Source organism: Lissotriton helveticus, chromosome 11 (genome assembly GCF_964261635.1).
Source record: "Lissotriton helveticus chromosome 11, aLisHel1.1, whole genome shotgun sequence".
NCBI lineage: Eukaryota > Metazoa > Chordata > Amphibia > Caudata > Salamandridae > Lissotriton > Lissotriton helveticus.
Genome location: NC_136072.1, coordinates 1,005,241,210 through 1,005,261,607, shown reverse-complemented (window position 1 = coordinate 1,005,261,607; position 20,398 = coordinate 1,005,241,210). Strand labels below are relative to the sequence as shown.

At 47.8% G+C, this 20,398-nt stretch overlaps 1 protein-coding gene across 10 annotated transcripts in view; it reads left to right on the top strand.

The window, feature by feature from the left end:
* ACACB (acetyl-CoA carboxylase beta) overlaps positions 1-20,398 on the top strand; it is a 2,338,068-nt gene that overhangs the window by 566,591 nt on the left and 1,751,079 nt on the right. For all 10 annotated transcript variants that reach the window (XM_078667379.1, XM_078667377.1, XM_078667383.1 and 7 more), the window contains 2 exons: positions 489-598; positions 16,784-16,865. In XM_078667379.1, the coding sequence (XP_078523505.1) occupies positions 489-598; positions 16,784-16,865 (192 nt within the window). The remainder of the gene's footprint in view (positions 1-488; positions 599-16,783; positions 16,866-20,398) is intronic.

Here is a 20,398-nt window from a genome sequence, read left to right as displayed (position 1 = left end):
GGAGCAGTTCTCCTAATCCCATGACTGCCGTTTTCAAATATGCAATGGAGATGAACCGTGGGTTGATAACAAAGAATTCATGAGCGAATGTATGGGGAGTACAGGGGAGGGAGGGAACTATGCTATGCTGTGTGCAAAGTGATTATCTTGAACTATAAACCTAATAAAGTTTGCTTAAAAACAAATAGAATATGAATGATACACAGCTGAAATAACTGGCACAATCACAGTTAGGTGCAGCAGTAAACATTAACTCTTGAATTCTCTTACAAGTCTGAATCAGTTGCCACTTAACCAGTTTCTTGGGGTGGGCACAGGGATAAGACAGTGATACTAACTCTTGACAATGCTCTTGTTTTAGCGGGTCTGTGAGGTTTAAATGCTTTCCGTGGGTTGTTTTCTGAAGCCACCGATCATTCCTGTTGAGCAGTTTTGTTTAACAACCTCTTGTATTTAACAAAACCTCATCCTTACAATTGTCTATTTAGAATACATCAAAATGGCCGATCACTACGTACCAGTTCCTGGAGGATCCAACAATAACAACTATGCAAATGTGGAGTTGATAGTGGACATAGCCAAACGCATTCCAGTACAGGTACAACTGTTTTATTCACATGAAATACTATACTTTTGCCACAGGGTTGTTGAGTAGAGGGATGAAGATGGCTGCTGTGGGCGTCAGTTCGATGTTGATATAAATGATTTGTTGACATGTTAATTTATTGCAATATTGTACAATGCGTTGACTGATAGTTATTAAAATGAACAATTTTAAAAGATAAAATGTGTGGGGGGCGCTAGAGTGCCCACGGCAAGATGGCCGCACTGTAGTGCAGCTCTGCCGGCCGTTATAAGGAATACATAACTAATCTGCACTATGGGTACTCATTAGCGGTGCTAGAAATTGGTATCAAGAAGAGATACGTAGGAAAGGCAAGGCGATTCAAAAGGAGGAGCGGATTGCAGAAAACAATTGAGAATCACAGAGCTGCAATGCACTGGGCTGTAACTCAAAGTGAAACAAGTTGGCGACCAAGAGTGCTATCGTGGAGACTGAGAGGCTGTGCCCCGCTGGCGGTATAGAACGGTCATCACAACTTAGCCATAAGTGCTGGTCTGTGCCGATTCGAGCTGCGCAAAACCTCCATCGCTGCATGGTAGGACTAAAACCAGCAGCTGCGGAATGTAAGAGCGTACCTTGGGAGGTGGCAGCTGACACCTGGCGGTCGGCGTCTGGCAAGCGGTGTGGTAGGAGTGACTGTGCAGCTGCCTCCCGTGACTGTAGCACTGCTGCTGGTTACAGTGTGGCAAAACGGCAAAATGTGGAAACGGGAGAACTTGCTCCAGCCACCTTTCCCATGTAAGTGGCACGCGGAAGTCTGGTTCAGGGCCCGTACCAGTCCAGTAGTGTGCGCTGTCGGAGGGAGATGCTGGGAAGGCCCGCAGTGGAGCCGCGATAGTCTGGGACCAGCTGGGACGGCTGCATTCCCAATCTGTGCGAAGACATTCAGGCATACTGGTGGCATATTAGAGACTGCTGTGAATCATGGGGCATCTGAGCACTTCGAGGGAAAACGGCTTGGGTCCCCCACATCATTGATTCTGCGTGTGGTGGGGGGCAGTGAAACTGCGCAGCAGCATCTTGAGGCCTAGCGAGTATCGGCGTGAGGCCTAGATAACTTGGAGGTATTTCCCCTTTTTTTCATTATCCCTCTAACATCAGGCCAAGGCAATCAAGGCAGCCAACACTTGTCGTACTCAGTGAGCCTACTGAGCTATACAAGGGGACCCCAGAACGTGAGAAGGTAGCGGAGCAGAGATCTGGGTGCCGAGAGTGTGGTGCGGTCTCCACTGGTTTGTTTGTCCTTAGGGGGCTGAACACAGAACGGACTGCTGTTGCAGGGTACTCTTCCCTCCTGCCTGCGACCAGTACTGTGGGAACTGCAAATATGGGCAAGTCTGATAAACAGTAATCAAGATTAAACTTCGAGTCTCGCTGATCGTCTTGTCCTGCGGCGATGCACTCAGACATGGAAATGGAAGTTGGGCAGCCGAGTACACCATTATTGGAATCCACATTGCTGGAGATGCATTTGAGCCTACAGGCCATAGACCGAAAGATAGATACTCTCGCGCTGAGAATGGATAGTATGGCTGCTAAGCTGGGTAAACAGGGGGCGCACCTTACCACAGCAGAACAGCGAATAACTCTCAGTAGAGGGCGAGTCTCATGAGACAGTGGGTAAATGCTGTGACATGGAAAAGATTCTGGAGGTCATATTGAGCGATAAATTAAGCTTGGAAGCACGCTCTTGGTGCAACAATTTGTGAATCATGGGGATTCCAGAAAGCACCAACACTGGCCGCTTGGAAGATTACATAAAGGCGATGCTAAAGGACATTTTTGGCCCAGAGCATCTCTCCCAGGTGTTGATCATTGAGAGAGAGAGAGCAAAGATCACTTGCCCCCAAACCGCCGCCAGGAGACCCCCTGCCCCATCATAGACAGGCTTTTAAACTACTGGGATCGCAACACTGTTCTGCGACTGGCAAGGAAAAAACAGAATACTAGCTACCAAGGGAATGAGGTATCTTTTTTCCCAGATTTCACTGTGGTGGTCCAGGCGGCCCGCAGAGAATTTGCCACAGTCAAGAAGAAACTGCGTTCTGCGTACATTCCCTATGCGATGATGTATTCCGCTCGGCAAGACGAAGATCTTCACTACGCCTGGAGCAGCTACAGATTTTGTGAAACATGTGCAATGTAATCGGCCAAGCCCAAAGCGATCGCTCTCTCCTGCACGGTCGCAATAGATCCTGCTTTGGCGAATCAATAGAGCAGGGCCAGGATACCAAAAGTGTAGCAACTGCCAACATGAGAGGGTATTGATGACTGCTTGGGCAGCCGAGGTACCACACTAGTGGACTGACCTGTTGGTTGATTGCATTCATCTCCCGACTGTATTTGCCGGAAGCTGTGGTAAATGAGGGGACCTCCAATTCTATGCTGTATCGAAGGTAAAAGGATTAAAGGTGTAATAGGTAACACTATGACGCCATTACGATGTTAGCGATGTTAGATTCTTCGGGGGTACTGTTTGGAGATGATATATAGAGTTGTAGTCATCAGTGTATACTATTTGTCACTGTTATTGTTACTTCAGGCAGGGGTATCTGCTTAAGATGCGTGGTTGGACAAACAAATTCTCAATTGTAGATGATTCAAGCTAAACTATATATTGATACGAACCCACACTTTTCTTTCCAGCCACCCCGTGCTTCGGTGGAATTTAAGGCATCAGGCCGCCCTGTGAGGGTATACCCTATACTGGTTATGCTACTATATGTTTTGTTGTCTTAGGTGAGTCTTTGACATGTTTGGGATGCTAAAGTGGGAGGGGGATTGCGGGTTGTTGAGTGCGTTTTATGCACAGTACATCACAGGCAGGTAGACACCTATGTCCCGCAGGTACGACTGGCTGAGATACAAGGGAGGACGCGCATGCAAGATCAGTGTATGCTGGATAAATGCTAGGGGAGGTTAAACTTATGACATGGAATGTCAGGGTCCTGAATAACCACCCAAAAATCAGACAAGTGTTGGCATACTTAGACAGGCACCAGGTGCATCTGGCATTCCTGCAGGAGACCCATCTCACGAGCATCGGAGAGAAAAGGGTGGGGGCAAAATGGGCAGTGGTGAGAGTAGCATCATCATACTCCTCCTATGCCAGGGGAGTAATTATATTAGTTAAAAGAGGTACACTCTGTATGCTCACTCTCACAGAGTCGAATGACATAGGCCGGTTTACACTAATACAGGGTAATCTCTGCGGAACCAATCTCACTGTTATCACAACTTATGGGCCAAATGTTGATGACCAAGAGTTCTTTTGAGGACTGGAGAGTAAACTGTATGCCCTCCAACCAGAAATAATATTAGGGGGGGGGGGTATCTAAACACTTAGATCCCAGTATGGATCATAGTGCAGCACTGAGTGGCTGCAGAAACGGGCAGCACAAGTTATCCACGAGGCCCTGGGCACGAGAGGGTACGCATATCTCCTCTGTACATAATGATCTCTGAGGTGGCATCTTCCTGGGTGAGAGAGGTTGTGCACACTCCACGTACTGTCTCGGATCACTCACCTGTGGTATTAGATCTGGGAATTCCCACACAACTCCCCCAATCGGTTCAGTGGCGGCTGCAAGCAACATTGCTGCTGGATCCGGTTTTCAGGGAGGGGGTACGTAAGGCTATTAATTTCTTTCTGGAAAATGAGGGTACAGTGGAGGGTGCAGGCACTTCTGGGAAGCTTTCAAGGCAACGATTCGGGGGAATTGCATTGGGTTGCAGACGGGCGTGCTGAAGGATTTACGTTCCTGGATGCACAAGATAGAGAAAACACTAGTTAGGTTGGAAAGACATTATGAGGAAACCCACAATATGGAGACCATGGCAGAAATTCGGGAGCTGGTTAGGGAATATAATGAGACGGTGGATCAAGAAATGAAACATCTGTCCAGGCACTGGGTGGCCAGAGCATATGAGAAAGGCGAGAGGCCTGGCCGTAGTATGGCTGCCAAGATTAGGGCACCACAGGTGCAAGAGTTCATCACAAAGTTAGAACTCCAAGATTGTGCAAAAAGCTACAACACGTTTGTAAATACTTAACCACTTTGTGGATTACTATTCTGAGTTATATGATCCATGTGAGGCAGCTACTGGGGAAGAGACACATGCCTATTTGGAGGAATTCGTGCTTGCTTGCTTGTCCCCTGGGCAAAGAGAATTTCTAGTGCAACCAATTAAGGTTGAGGAGGTGAAGGAGGCTTCACAGGCGCTTCCTGGTGGCAAGGCATCAGGTAGTGACGGGCTACCTAGTGAATTTTACAAAACTTATTCAGAGCTGCGAGCTCCGCGCGCCGCTTACATAAAATGTATGTCGAAGCTTATGAAAATAAACTGCTCCTCCAACCGCTGCGTGAAGCACTAGTTATCACCCTACTGAAACCAGGCAAACACCCTGGGGGATGCGAAACGTATCGACCACTGTCACGTTTGAATACAGACACGAAAATCAAAGCAAAAATCATAGCCTCCAGATTGCGCCCGTTGCTCCGGCATTGGTACTTCCTGATCAATCGGGATTTGTCCCATCCTGCTTCACCACACATAATTTGCCGTGTTGCATCAGCTTGACCCGAATGTTAGAGCTGCGGGGGAAACGGCCACTACAACGAGGCCGTTTCAACGAAAACCATAACCACGCATGCATTACAACGCATGCGTGGTTACAACGACAGCTTTTACCACGCATACTTTTACTACGATGTACGTAGTAAAGGCATGTGTGGTAAAGGGTAAAAATAAAAAAGGGGTGTTTGGGGGGGCTTGCCCCCCCAAAAATAAACCACTAACTTTTAGAGGAGATGTGCAGGAAATCGGCGGCGCAGGGGAAGGAAACGGCCGTTTTTTTTTCTATTTATGACGTCACCACGGAAAAAACGTGGAGAAGGAAAAGCGTGAAAATAGTATTCCGTTGTAACGCATGCGTGGTAAAGGCATGCGTTACAACGGAGTTCGTTGTAAGATCATACAACCCTCCGCTCTAATTAGAATGGTTTGGGTGGGAAAACAACCTCAATGTCACTGGGAGGTTCTTACCAGACCATATGCATAGGGGGTTTTGGTGCCCCTGACTTATACCTCTGTTACCTACGTGGACAAGCGCATTTCGCGCATTACTGGTATTTTCCCCCGCCTTTCCTTCCCCACGTTGCTGCGGTGGCAGATGTTGCATATCCGGAACCACTGACTGCTATTTTACCATGGGCCCAATCATTATGTCCCCGGCGGGAAATGAGCACAATAGATTGCACAGTTAAGGCTTGACAGACGTTAACAGCGCGAGCGGGGAAGCTGCCTCTGTATGCCCCGGCACGGCCATTGGCACAACCCCCTGCCATCTCTGTAGCGCGAGAACCTGAAGCACTTTCTATCTTGGCAGATACAGCAATTGTCACAATGGGTGATTCCTACCCAGAAGGCACGTTTATTACCCTGGAGGCTACACCGGCGCGGAAGCCCAGCACCCAGCTGTTGGGAAACGGCCATTACAACGAAGCCGTTTCCACGAAATCGGTAACCACGCATGCAGTACAACGCATGCGTGGTTACCACGAAAGCCTTTACCTCGCATACCTTTACTACGAGGTTTGTAGTAAAGGTATATGTGGTAAAGATAAAAAGTAAAAAAAGGGGGGCTTGGGGGGGTCTCCCCCCAATAAAAAAACTCACCTGATGTCACGTCGGTTTATGTATTTTATCAGCGTCGTTTAAGAGAAAACGGAAAATAAACTTCCGCTTTCTCTTAACGACGTATGACGTCACCACGCAGGCAATCGAGGTAAATGTTATGCGTGGTAAACGAATTCCGTTGTAACGCATGCGTGGTAAAGGCATGCGTTGCAACGGAATTCGTTGTAACGTCATACATTCCAGCTGTTGGTATTCACATATTATAGATTGAAGGAGGCCCTTATAACCTTAATGTATTACACCCCGTCAAACCGCGGACACTGAAGCTTCTACATTCATACTCGCTTGTCCGTCCCACACGAAAATGGTCACTCAAATATATAATGCAATGCAGGCAGACCCTGCACCACAACATAGCAAAGGTATGGAGAGGTGGAATGAGGTACTTGACAATCACAGGAAAGGATTGGGACTACTGCTGCGCTCTCACAAGATTATTAACAGCTAACTGTAATTTGCGCATCATTCATTTTAAATATATACAACAGCTGTATTATTCGCCCAAACAGTTACAGAGATATGGGCTAAGAGAGTCGGCTAACTGTAAACAATGTAACATGCAAGATGCAGACTTTATACACCTGGTATGGTATTGTGACCGAGTGCAAGCATTCTGGGGGAAGGTCACAAAGGCTCTATCTGATATGGTCTCGGAACCGGTGGGATGTACACCACAGATGTGTCGGTCTGGACTTACGGGACACTTGAAGCTGCAGAATCAGAGACGTGTGGCGATTTCACTTTTGTTAGCAAAAAGGAAAGTGGCTCAAAATTGGGATGATAGAAGCACCCCCAAATTGCAACAGTGGTTACAGGATATTATATATTGTAGAGATAAGTTATCTCACTATGCTGAGGAACTTCCACTGCCGTCAAGACCGAAGGACATTTGGGCCCCATTTACTCCTTATCTGTTGACAACCCAATGTGCAAATCCTCCTGATGTTCCCTCGGAGGCTGGACTAATTGGCTAGTCCCGGATTAATGTATGTATATACAATGCTGTGTAACAAACAAGGTGATGCGCAAATGACCTGTACAGACCCGGAGCAATGTGATGTACCTGCTTGTTCTTTGTTTGTATGTGGTATGATGTTGTACTTGAATAAAAGTTCATAAAAAAATAAAAGATAAAATATGTTATGGGGCAGCATATACTCTGTACAGAGACAATGGTCTAAATCCCAGGTGTTTCCAAAGTTTGTCGTTTTTTGTTTTTTAAATAATTTTTATTAAACATGTTACAGAGGACAGATACACCTATACATTATTGCAGATGTTAAATAAAAACGACAGGGCAGGGAAATAGGAGCTCAGGGGTGAGGGGTTTCTCCAGAGGAGGGGCGGTGGGTGGAACACAAATATTTCCTCTGTACACATTTCATTTGTCCCAGATTGCTGTCCACTTTTTGGGGCATCCTCGGGCAACATACACTGTTTTTTCCCTAAGCATGCACCAGTCCATGTCTGTCTTCCAGGAAGACAGTGTAGGCGACTCTCCAGATCCCTATAACCGGGCAATATTCCTATTGGTCACCATGAGGCCCAATGTGACCCAGGTTTTCCCCCTTCTGTTGAAATCCGTAGGCTCCCAGACGTTTAACATACATCGTTTGGCTTCAGGCCGGAGTTCCACCTCGAACACCTCATTTATACATTTGTGTATTCTCTTCCAGTATCGCTGGATAGTTGCACATTCCCATATTATATGCATTAAAGTACCCTCTTGGGCACATTGCCTCCTACACAACCCATCAGATGCTCTTCCCATGCTAACGAGCCTGGCCCCCGACACATAGATCCTATGCAGAATTTTCAATTGAACCAGGCGGAGTCTGTAAGAGATAACAACCTCTCTTGGGGATGCCAATGCCTCCTGCTATTCCTCCTCGTCAAGTTCTAACCTGTCTCTCTCTCTCACCACCCCTTGGACTGAATGAGTGGGTTGGGGGGGATATTTATTAGTTTTTTTGCATGCAAGTTAGATCGCTTTTGTGGGCATGTAGCCATCCAACAGCGGCGACGACTCTGGGGGAAGATTCCCCTTTGGGCAGGTTCGATAGTAGTGCATGTCACACACCTGCGGATAACGGACGTATTCTGAATTGGCTAATTCGTATTCTTTTTTTTTTTTTGGTTAAAGACTTTTATTGGTCAAAGTACAAGAACACAGCCATAGGCCTACAACCCAGACGCGGGCCGGCCGCAAAGTACATCTGTCTTTCAACACCTCCAAAAATATATCATCTCCGTACATATTAAGTATTCAAATAATAGCAGGTGACAATACAGAAGCTGAATCTTGTAAGGATTCTAACTCAATTAGCAAGCAGTCTTGTTTTATAAGCAACCCAACAGTACGTAACCATAGAACATCCCCCCCATCAAACATCCCAGGTTTCAGATCTGACTCCAGCAAATGTTGTATTCAAGTGTACATCCAGTGAGGTACATAGAACGACACAAAGGGCGTGTCTCAATATCATACCGTGAAGACGGAAAGCTATGAACCATCCGTGTTACACCATCAACAATCTTTGCAAGGCTAAACCACTCTCACGTCGCACTCATTCATCTGAGGCTATCCTCCACACCAGACTTGATCTAGGGGCTCCCCTCCACCGCCGTCCTTGACAACATGTACATTGTGTACGGACCCCACACATCCTTAGACCTGGAGGCTTCTGGCAATTCCTCGTAGTAACAGGTCAGTTGATCGCGACAATACGCCATGTCTTGCAACCATAGCTTGACAGCAGGTGCTCGCCTCCCGCCCTAAGTCACAGCCACTCTGCGCTTGGCTATTTGCAATGCTAACACTATCAGACGCCGAGCTCCAACAGGCAATCCAGAAGCTATACCCAACAAGCACAACCGCGGTTCAGCAGTCACCTCTATGGAAGTCATCTCAGTCAGTGCCTTCGTCACCGCAGTCCAGAACTCGTATACCTTAGCACAGCCCCACGCCAAGTGTATGAAGTCAGCATTTTCTGCGCCACATCTCACACATCTGGAGTGATCCCGCAGTCCATATCTCAACAGTTGTGCGGGTGTGTAATACCATTGCTGTAAATATTTATAGTGAATGAGACGGAAATTCCCATTGGCCGCAAACCCACCCGTCCCAGAACAGCATTCAGTCCATTCCTCATCAGTCAGCGGATCCGGCAAACATGCGTCCCATCTCGCTTTCGCCAATACACCACCCCCGCCCTCGTCCTCCTGCGAGGCACGATATAAGCGCGAAACCAGTTTCACACGATTCGTAGAGGAGTACAGTAACTGCAAGGCACCTAACACTGGGGGTTCATCCGGGAAGTAGGGATACAAGTCCCGCAGCGCAGCGCGTAGCCTAACATAAAGGAACGTGGCCATAGTGGGATTAGTCGTGCTATCCAACAGAGTCTGCAGTTGAACGAACTTGGCATTAGGAAATACATGCCCCATGTTATGTATGCCTGCCCCTTGGAGAAGCTGGAGTGCTCCCACTTCGCTGGTGACCGAGATCTCGGTATGATATAGCAGCGGCATATCCGGAGCATACAACGGCAATCTATCCGACCTTTTGCCCAACTCTTGCCAAGCACAGTGTGTGCTGCGTACCGTGTCCACCTCCCCCTTCTCAAACACAGAGTACCGATTTACTAACATGGCCTTCAACGGTCGCGGAGTGACTGCACTAGCTTCAAGCGCTACATGTGGTGTATATGGCGGTGCCGACATCCAATAAGAAGCAAAGTGAGCCTGCGCGCAGAGATAGTACAGTTTCATATCCGGTACTGCAAAAACCCCAAGTTCGTATGGCTTCGTTAGAACATCCCATCTCACCCGCGCCTTCTTACCGGCCCAGGCCAGCATGATGAGCAACGATTGCAGTTGTGCAAAAAAGTGTGACGTCAGGATGATGGGCACATTGACAAAATAGTACAGAAATTTAGGTAGCACCACCATTTTGACGATGGATACCCTATCCGCAAATGATAGCGGCAGCCTAATCCATCTCTGCACCTGGTCTTCCAATTTCGAGACCGCCACTCCGTAATTGGCCCGCAGGACTTCAGTACAATCCCTGTGCACCCAGATTCCCAGATAGCGCACCGGTTCCAATGCCCATTCCAATGGAAATTCTAACGGGAAGGGCATGGTGGCGTCAGTAAGGGGCAGCAGAATGGATTTATTCCAATTTATCGAGAGACCAGAAAAAGGCTCAAACCGTATGAACTCCCTCAGTACTCTCTCTAGATGCTGAGCTGGATCTCTGATATATAGCACCATGTCAACCGCGTACATGGATACTGCAAATGACCTTAGCGGAAACCTTAACGCTGAGGCAGCATACCTTTGCCGCAAAATGCAGGCCAGTGGTTCCAGCATAAGAGCAAAAAGCAGGGGCGAAAGAGGACACCCCTGCCGAGTTCCCCTTTGAATACCGAACGTCGCCGACACGTGGCCATTAATCCTCACCCGCGCCATCGGTTTTGTGTACAACAAAGTTATTAAGGACGTGAAAAAGTACGGCGCACCCATCCGGTGCAGCACCGCTCGCATATATCTCCAAGCCACAGAGTCGAATGCCTTGGCTGCATCCAGTAGTACCGCCACCGCGGAAAGTTCCGGCTTGAGAAGATGCAGAATCGCGAACAAGGTCCTTAGGTTGTGAGCAGTGGAGCGGAGGGGAACAAAACCAGATTGGTCAGGCAGGACCATCACTGGCAGAATAAGTCTCAGACGTGTCGCCAGCACTTTAGCTATGATCTTGACGTCTGTGTTGATTAGAGACAATGGTCTGTATGATTCGCATAGATTAGGCGGCTTGCCTGGCTTCGGTAGTGCCACCAATAACGCCTCCCTCATTGTGGCCGGTAGCTGTCCCCGTTCCAATGAGTCCTCCAGGACAGCCGCCAGTCGCAGTAATAACAAATCTGTGTACTCTTTATAAAATTCTGACGGTAAACCGTCTGTGCCAGCCGCTTTGCCATTAGGCAGAGCAGAAATCGCATCCCGAAACTCCTCTTCCGTGATATGGTGCATTAAAAAATCTTGCTGCCCCTTGGACAGCCAAACTATAGCGATATCGTCCAAGTATTGTGCCAATTCTTCCTCGTCAGCCGTGTTCCTGAAACTATACATCTGCTCATAGTACTGCGCAAAGCAATCTAGGATACCCGCAGCACTGGTGACAGTGTCGCCCTCATGTATTATTTCCTGAACTCCGCAGTGCCTCGCCCACGGTTCTCTAATCCTATCAGCTAGCCCTCGTCCCGCGCGCCCCCCTTCACTGTAGTACCGCGCCTTGGAACGCTTGGACAAAAAGTTAATCTCCTGGTCAGCTAGTTCGTTATAAGCAGTGACTTTCTCTCGAATCTCAGCTAGCCTAAAATCTGTAGAGAATTGTTCCTGCAGCCGTTCCAATGTCAATAGTTCTGCCTCCAGTTTGCTCATAGAGTTCCTCAACGATTTAAGCACCCCAGATTGCATACCTATACACGCACCTCTAATCGTAACTTTGAACGCCTCCCATACAGTGCCCATACTCTCCACGGATCCCACATTCCTATCAAAAAATTCTTCAATACAGGTTCTTAAGTCCTCCCGCAGTACCAGATCCTGCAGCATCCCTGGGTTTAAGCGCCATGAAAATGGTGCCGGAGTGTGCGACGGCCAGTCGAGCTCCCTTAGCACTGGAGCATGATCTGACAGGGTCCTGGGTAAATGGTCGCTGCACTTGACCCACCCACTGATATCTCGGGTAACCAGCCAATAATCCAATCTCGACCAAGTGTCATGGGCAGATGTGTAGCAAGTGCCCTCTCGCACGCCCGGATGTCCCAACCGCCACACATCCACCAATCCAAAGTCACGCATACCATCACGCACCGCGTCTGCTGCTTTCCTATGTACAGTTGGCCTTTCATCCTTTTTATCCAGCATCTTGTCTAATGTCACATTCCAATCACCTCCACATACAAAAGCCGACGGCGGCAGGGCATACACCTTGTTCCACAGATCAACATAGAAATCCGGATCGTCCACATTCGGACCATAGATATTCACCAACGTTATTAATGTGCCATATAGTTTCCCCTGTATAATAATGTATCTGCCCTCTTTATCAACCTCTTTATACATCAAATCAAACTGCACATTCTTCTTGATTAAAATCATGACCCCTCGTGCGTAGGAGGAGTAGTCCGTTGCCACTCGCACTCCCGCCCATTGCTTAGCCACGGCATCAATTGCTTTCCCCCGGAGGTGTGTCTCCTGAAGAAAGACCACCTGCGCCCCATGTTTAGAAAGAAAGGACAGCATTTGTCTAGATTTCTGCGGTCTGTTCAGACCTCGCACATTCCATGTTATCCAACAGAGCTTCCCACTCTCAGCCATAAAGTCCGTACATGCCAGATTCCATCAGCCTGCACACAGAGCCCACCCCCCAACGGTAAATGTCAATCCAGGAGCAACCCAGCAAACAGTGAATTATATTCATCATCCAGAGAGTATCACGTAGCATCACCCTTATTGCGAAATCACAACCCTCCCCGTCGCACATACACTCACATAGCAACGTATCCATCTGAAACCTTTGAACTTCCCCCATCCACCCCTCACCCACTTCAGCTCCCCCAACCTGCCAAAGCCTTCCCCGACCCCCCAACCTCCCAACCAAAACCCCTATTCGGAGCACATTTTGGGGAACTCCCATAAGCGGGGGCGTAGAGGTGCCCAACTTCCACTAACCAGTGTAGTAGAAGAGGATCGGAATAGACAGTCATCCCTCCGCCCCAGTTGACCAAGCCCCACGACCCATAATACAAAATGGAAGATAACAGCTGTAAATCCGGTAATAGTCCCAGGAGTCAATCGCAGCCACCCAGCAGCAATCATAACTTCTCAATGTCAGACAGTGACCTTACCCACGTTCCATCCCTCTGACAATGGAGCCAGAATGACTCACACCCAGTCTTATTCCAGCGGGTAAACATCGTAAAGCACCATAAACAAATACAATGACAGGGCCCTCAAACGACATATCCCCTTAACCAGTGTACAAAGGGCCATCCCAGTACGCTCTGCCAGTCCGGGCTTCGCCCACAAACAGCAATCGCGCAGGTCTCAACATCCAAACTCAAGAAAAGTGTTCATCTATGTGTTCATCTACGCCGCAGCATAATAGACAACGGGCAATGTCTGTGCCATCCAGAGACATCCGATCACTCAGCCTCTTCCAGAATTTCGTCTTCCCTGTTCTGTGCCGCATTTGCGTCTCTTTTTCTTTTCTTTAGCTTTTTCGCATAATCCATAGCTGCCTTGGACGAGGTGAAGATTTTTTCGGACGGTGGACCAATCCGGAGTCTGGCGGGATATAGCATTGCGTACGGAACGTCTTCGGCCCTGAGAAGTTGTTTCACAGCCTGAAATTCTTTTCTCGCCGTTTGCACCGCCACAGTAAAATCGGGATAGAACTCCAGTTTACTGCCTTGCCAGTCTATGGTGCCCTTCTCTCGCGCCAGCCGAAGGATCACGTCCCTGTCCTTATAATTCAATATTCGGGCAATAACTGGTCGCGGTGCCGCCCCGGACACCGGTCTCTTAGCAAGAGAACGGTGCGCTCGTTCCACTATGAACACACAAGATAGTTGTTCAGCACCAAAAATGTCAGTGATCAGCCGTTCCATGAAGTCTTCCATGCGACCAACATTTGTGGACTCGGGCAGGCCCGTGACGCGGATGTTGTTGCGTCTGGACCTCCCTTCCAACTCCTCGTTCTTGGCCTGTATTACTGCCAGGACGCGCTCCATGTTAAACACTTTCGTAGTGACTGTGGTCAAGCCTTCCTCCGTAGCAGACACGCTCTGTTCCACCTCCCCCATCCGCTCATTTTGTCTATCAAATTGGGTGGCCATGTGGTCCAGTCTGTGAAAAACTGCCTCCATGGTGCCTTCAATGGATTGCAGTGTCTTCTGCATAGCTACAAGGACCCCCTCCAAATTCGGCGTGCCGCCCGTTGCTCCAGCAGCGCCGGAGACCGGTGGAACCTGCGCAGTAGACATGGGGGCCTTTTTCGCCTCAAACACCAACTTAGGCTGATTTCTTTCAGTCCTTCCCATGTCTCAGCCCACACAGCAGTGTCCTCTACAGTGGCAACACAATATTATACGGCACCCTGGAGTCCAAAGCAGAGAGTGTGCTCAGCGTCGCCTCGATCGTGTACCCCACTGCGAAATGCAGACACCACAGGCCCAGCCCTATCCTCTAAGGCGCTAACCGTGTATCTCCGGGCCGCTGTGTTCTTATCCACTGGCCTCCCGAGCTATTCTCACAGCGGGCACGAGTCGCACAAGTCACTTCAATCATAAAACACGGCCCACTCGGTCTCAGCTCGATCCCTCATGGTCGCTTGTAAGTAGCAGGGAACGTTAGTTGCACCACAGCCCCACAGCTCGCATTTAGCAGTGCAGCAAACGATTTCCAAATAATGTGTCACAGATAACACTCTTCCAAGGGTGGCCGCAGACACTCCGTGATCCAGCGCTTCCCTCGCCGGCCCTCTCCGACCCGCCCCGCCCCCACCAGCCACAGTTTGCGCGGCGCGGCCTAGCACGGCCCAGCGCCACCTCCGCAGCCTCGGGCTATCACAGGCCGCCTCCCCACTCACCACAACCGGCGGAAGTCGGACCGAGCCCTGCCGTCACGCTATCTCCACCGCTGACCGGCCGCTTCTCTCCGGCAGTCCCAAACACCGAGGCAACGTTCAATCAGCAGGAAGTCACCGCAGTCGCAGTCCCCAAGGTCGTGCTCCGCCGCAGTCCCCGGAAACAGCCTCCGCTCCCGGTCTTCACAATGGCGGATTCCCAGCCGGCAGCTCACTCGCCGCTTTCAGCCCCAGGGACAGTTCGGGCAGCTAGATTACCGGCGCCGATCGGGCACCCAGCAGTACTCCGCTAATGGCCACAGCACTTGGCACTTCACCGAGGCAGATTAACAGGATAAGTGAAGGATGTCGATCAGATCTGGCGGAGCCTCACATATGTGCGGCCATCTTGCCTGGCGCCCTCTAGCGCCCCCTGGCTAATTCGTATTCTTGCTGCAGGGTGGCAAAGGACACCACCATCCCCTTCTGCCACAGATCTCTTATCCTTGAGATTCTAATCAGATCCCAATTTCCAAACCCCTTGGAGGTCCGCAGAGTACCTAGCTGTTCGGCGTCCCACAATGGTTTGGCCAGTGTGAGCCTCCGGTCCCATCCCAAAGTTTTGGTCACCGCCTTCCAGCCGAATTATGTAGTTAATGAGAAACACTGAGGCCAAATGAAGAGCACTGATCCGGATGACATATTTTAGTCCAGTATAACTTAAGATTTGGTCCTTGGTTTGAGGGTGCTATTCAGGGCAGCATAGAAACGATCATTGGACGTTTGCAGAATTTGCAACTGATTGTAAATGTAAAGGGTTGTCTTTCACAACCTACATTAGTTAACATCAGTGACTTGCAAAATTCACCAGTCACATGATAGACCATCCTGATACTACATTAGAAATCCTTCTAGAAACAAGTTGAGCAAAAAACAAATGCAACTTTAGCCAGAAAGGAGTAAGAACCCAAAAAGAACGATTATCTGCATAATTAGTCCAAAATAAACTGCATGGATTAAAATGAATTGTCTCCTCCATAGTGTAAAGGTAAAAGCAAGCCATCGTAGTTCTTAATGTATATGTAACGAACACCGACCACTCGATCATTTTTAGAAACTGCGTGTTCAGTGGTAGTAGATAAGCATTAGTGTTGAACTTTTATTTCTACTCGCACCACGTAAACTGCTTGTTTTCACATAGCAGGGTTCTACCTTCTTATCTTTCTTGGGTGAAACTAGGGAGAGTGGCAACATTGCCTGGGTTCAACTGTAGCCTTTCTTTCACTTGCTCTGGCCAGCCCCTGACTTTTGGCTGGCAAATGTAAGCAAAACAGATAGTAAAAAGTGTGGATTTCTGTAGCAAACTCGTCAAACCTAGCCTGTGCTCAATATATACTTTCTGGTAAACCAGCAAAAATAGGATGTCCCAGTTGCTAGAAAATGTTAGTAATTCTTCATGCCTGCAAATCCCTTTCCTCAACACTGAATCTGCCATCCGAATAAAGTGCAATGTGCTAAACTGTTGCATTTGAACAACAGTGCACAGTGACCATACTTTTTCAATACAATTGGGCTTTTATGTCTTTATCACTAATAAATAGAACTGCAGTCAAAACACTGTACCTAAGTGAGCAGACACACAAGTTAAGAATTTGGTAATTGATTACATTGGACTTTGCAAACACAACGAAGATTAATTTTAGACATGTAGTGATAATGTTTGCTAATAATTGATATTTTTGAAAGAGCTGCAGATTAATTCATTAAATGTTCACTTTGATCTTTGATTAAATATCTTATATTGCCTCTTCTCCTTTGTCTTTCAGGCTGTTTGGGCAGGTTGGGGTCATGCGTCTGAAAACCCTAAACTTCCAGAGCTACTCCAGAAACATGGAATTGCGTTCCTGGGTAGTAGTGCATCATTCACTTGTATTCTCAAATGATATTATTTAGTATATGCCTTCCTACAATTCTGATTCGTGGGAGCAATGTGTTTCTCTAACTGGTCGCTCTTAACTAGCAAAGAGAAACTTTCTAACAGGTTGATTACTGTGTGACTGAGATTTTAAGTCGGGATAAAATATAGGGTCACCATTTTCGCTACCTAAAATGAAAGCACATTTGCTCTAAAACCACCGTATATCACCAGGTGAGTCAGTAAATCAATTCATGAATTAGAAACTATCAGTAACTTTAAACTGATTGGCCTTTTGCAAAAACTTCAGGCCTCCAAGTTTACTTTTTTTTCGTTCTGAAGTGCAGCATTTGGTGATTTTGAAAAAGTGACATTTTATGAAACCTGTCGAAATATATATATACGTAAACACAAATATTCATTTTCAAGCCATAGCAGGTAGAGCACTTATTGCGGTTTAAGGGGTGCTTTGGTCATGAAGGTCTAGTAATGCAATTTAGTAAAACGTTCTGTTTTCTAGTTAGGCCCCAAACTTGGGAAAAAAGCAATTTTAAATCATAAAAGCTTCTAACTCTGTAGGAAAATCTCATGACTGAAAATTGTCAACGTCTGGCAGGATTTTGGTGAAACTGTTGGGGGATAAAAGCTCACACAGGAGATTAGAGCAATAATTGTATATCTCTTCATGGGTGTATAGAATACCATTTTCAGCAGTCCATCTTCAACTAGAACTAACCAGCGACCCCTCCTTCCTCTTTGGGAGATGGTAATTAGAAAACACGGGCACCACTGATAGCCAAGGCACCTAATTGCGGGTTACATAGCAGTAGTCTGAGGGTTCTTTTGCTCACTAGTGGTGTACAGGCCTTCCAATACTATCACTCTCCTATTAGGTAAGCAAGTTAATCCGTATGGGCACGTGCTTCTTCCAGGAGTTGAAAGAGTGAGCAGAAAAGCCTTAATGTAGGCAGTGGAAGTGGTTAGAACCTAGGATAACGCATGGCACTCTGAAGGTCTATAACTTAAGGTCTCATCAGTGCTTCATATAGCTATATAGGAATTTGATTTACAGTTAAGTAAAACGAACATTTACCCTTACAAGACCGGAAGACAACGCAAAGGCCTTACTTAATACCTTATATTTTTTAGCTATGTCTCCAAAACTGGTTCTTATATTTACTTTATGCTGTAAGTGCTAGATTTTCTGCTATGTTGGGCCAGGTCAGTAATTTATAAAGTGGCTGGCCTTGGGTTATATTCAGAGGACCCCAGGACTCTTTGGATTTACAATAATTTTGATTATGCTCTAGTTGATGGACTGTAGTTGCCAGACAAAAGCAATACATTGTAGCCACAGTGCTTTCATATCTCCTGCCTTTTGTTCAAATGGCCTCCGGCTCTGGGTTCAGTACTGAGCACCTAAGTTGGTTGAAGCCTATGTTAGTTGGATTCCAGTTAAAAAGAAACAAAAAATCCCTCACCTGATCGTCTACTATCAAATGCGAGGGCTGCAGTCCCGCAAAGCAAATGATGCCGCTTTAGAGTACTAAGTGTGTCAGTTTCCAGTTCAAGGGAGACCCTTTAATTGGTGTGCAGCCTCAACATAGTGTTCAGTTCAAAACTTAACTGGTCTCCGTTGAGTGGAAATGTAAACATAGTAGTGGGTCAGCACCCATTGTGATGCCCCAAGGAGACTAGAATCTATCATATCACAAACATACAGTTGGAATAAAGATAAATGGTGAGGGGACCAAGGAGACTGGAGAACCATTGATTTCCAGTGGGATCTCTAATTTGGGCTTGCACGTCCTGTTTTAAGGTGACAATATTTCCAGAACAGTAGGGACTGGAAATATGTTTCAAACAATTCTGGGATCAAAATTGCTGTTGCCAGCCATTGAGAAGGTCCCAATGCTGGGGCTGTGAAGTTGCAAAACCTCCAGATCTCTCTGAGATCGAAGAAGAACAGATACAGGAACCTTAAGAGTACTAGACGTATCAAGAAGGGTGCAGCCTCACAAGTGATGAAATAGGAAAGTGTCTCTGCAGCTCCGCAACCCAGACAGTGGTTGACTGTTATTCAAAGGCCAGTTGAGCTGCAAGTATCTCTTGGTTCCTGTGTAGTTTGGCTTCCTTGAGTCTTCCTCCCTGCAGATTTTCAGTCTCTTGTGCTTTGAGAAGGTGTTCTTGTGGCCAAAGTAGTACCTCTTCTCACCCACCACAAGTCACTTCATGAATGACACCCGTCTCTTTGGACATGAGGCATATTCGTCACTCCAGCACTTTGATGATTCTCATGTTATAGCCAGGACAGTAGACCTCTTTGTTGTCCCACATCTACCTCAATCTGCTTGTCTTCCTGTCGTTGCTGCGGAAAGTGCTTCCAGCCGCGTCGGTTCACACCCTGCCTCCCCATCCTCTGCTTGGCCGAGGGCGTGGTACCCACAGACCAAGTGGCCAGCAGTCTGGTCAGTCCACACACCTCCCCCCTACTGCAACAACCTCCAAACCCTCCTAGTCTGCCCCTTTATCACCATGGTCACCCAGTTAGCAGCAGGATTCGCCATCACCTGCCTCACTGGCTGTCGATAACATCGGACAAATGGGTTTTGCAATTTGTCCGAAGGGGCTACTCCCTCCCCTTCGGGACTTCCCCTCCCCACATGCCACCATCTCATGATTGGCTGACCGAGGATCATCTCTCTGTTCTTCGCGAGGAGGTCATTTCTCTCTTGGCCAGGGGAGCCATTGAGAGGGTTCCTGGTCCAGATGTGCGCTGTGGTTGTTGTTTTTATTGCTACTTGATGGTTCTCAAAAAGGACAAGGGCCTTCAGCCTAGTGGTGTCTGGCAGGGCACATGGGTGGCTGGGGGGGGGGTGGTGGTGTGAGATTACTGGGGAGATAAAGGGGAGATAAATTCTTTTTAAAATCCACTTACCTTTTGCTGGCAGCCAGCTGTCTCTCCCCTTCGGTGCTTTCAGCCTCCTTCCCTCTGCTTCTGTAGCGGAAGGAAGCAGGAAGCACACAGGCACCCTCCTCTAAGTCAATCACAATGCAGCGTTGTGATTGGTCTGAGCGATGTGGCTCGGCACTCAGACAGGACAGTGAGGCTTTGCATCTTCCTCACCAGGCTGTGTGAAGCAAGCCTAGTGTGGAAGATGCAAAGTGAGCAGGACTGTTTGGCCGGCCCAAGAGGGCCAGCCAAGCAGTCATGCGCATTTGGAGTGGGCAAACCACTCCTCCCCAATAACCCCAGCCCGCCCTAACCCAGCCGGTAGTGAAAAATAAAATGATAATAAATGGTTAATTTATTTTTCCGAAGCACTGTTTTTAAATTAGTAGGGTGATGCTTTTCTGCCTTAATGTCGCGACAGAGACTGGTTGACTAACCTGGAAAAGCTGGGTACAGCAGGAGCAATGAGGATGCTAGTAAACCTCTTCCCCCTGTGCGACACCACCTGCGAGCTGCTATAAACTCACTCTATAGATCTTAACACAGCAGGGGAAGGGGAAAAAAGGGACAAAC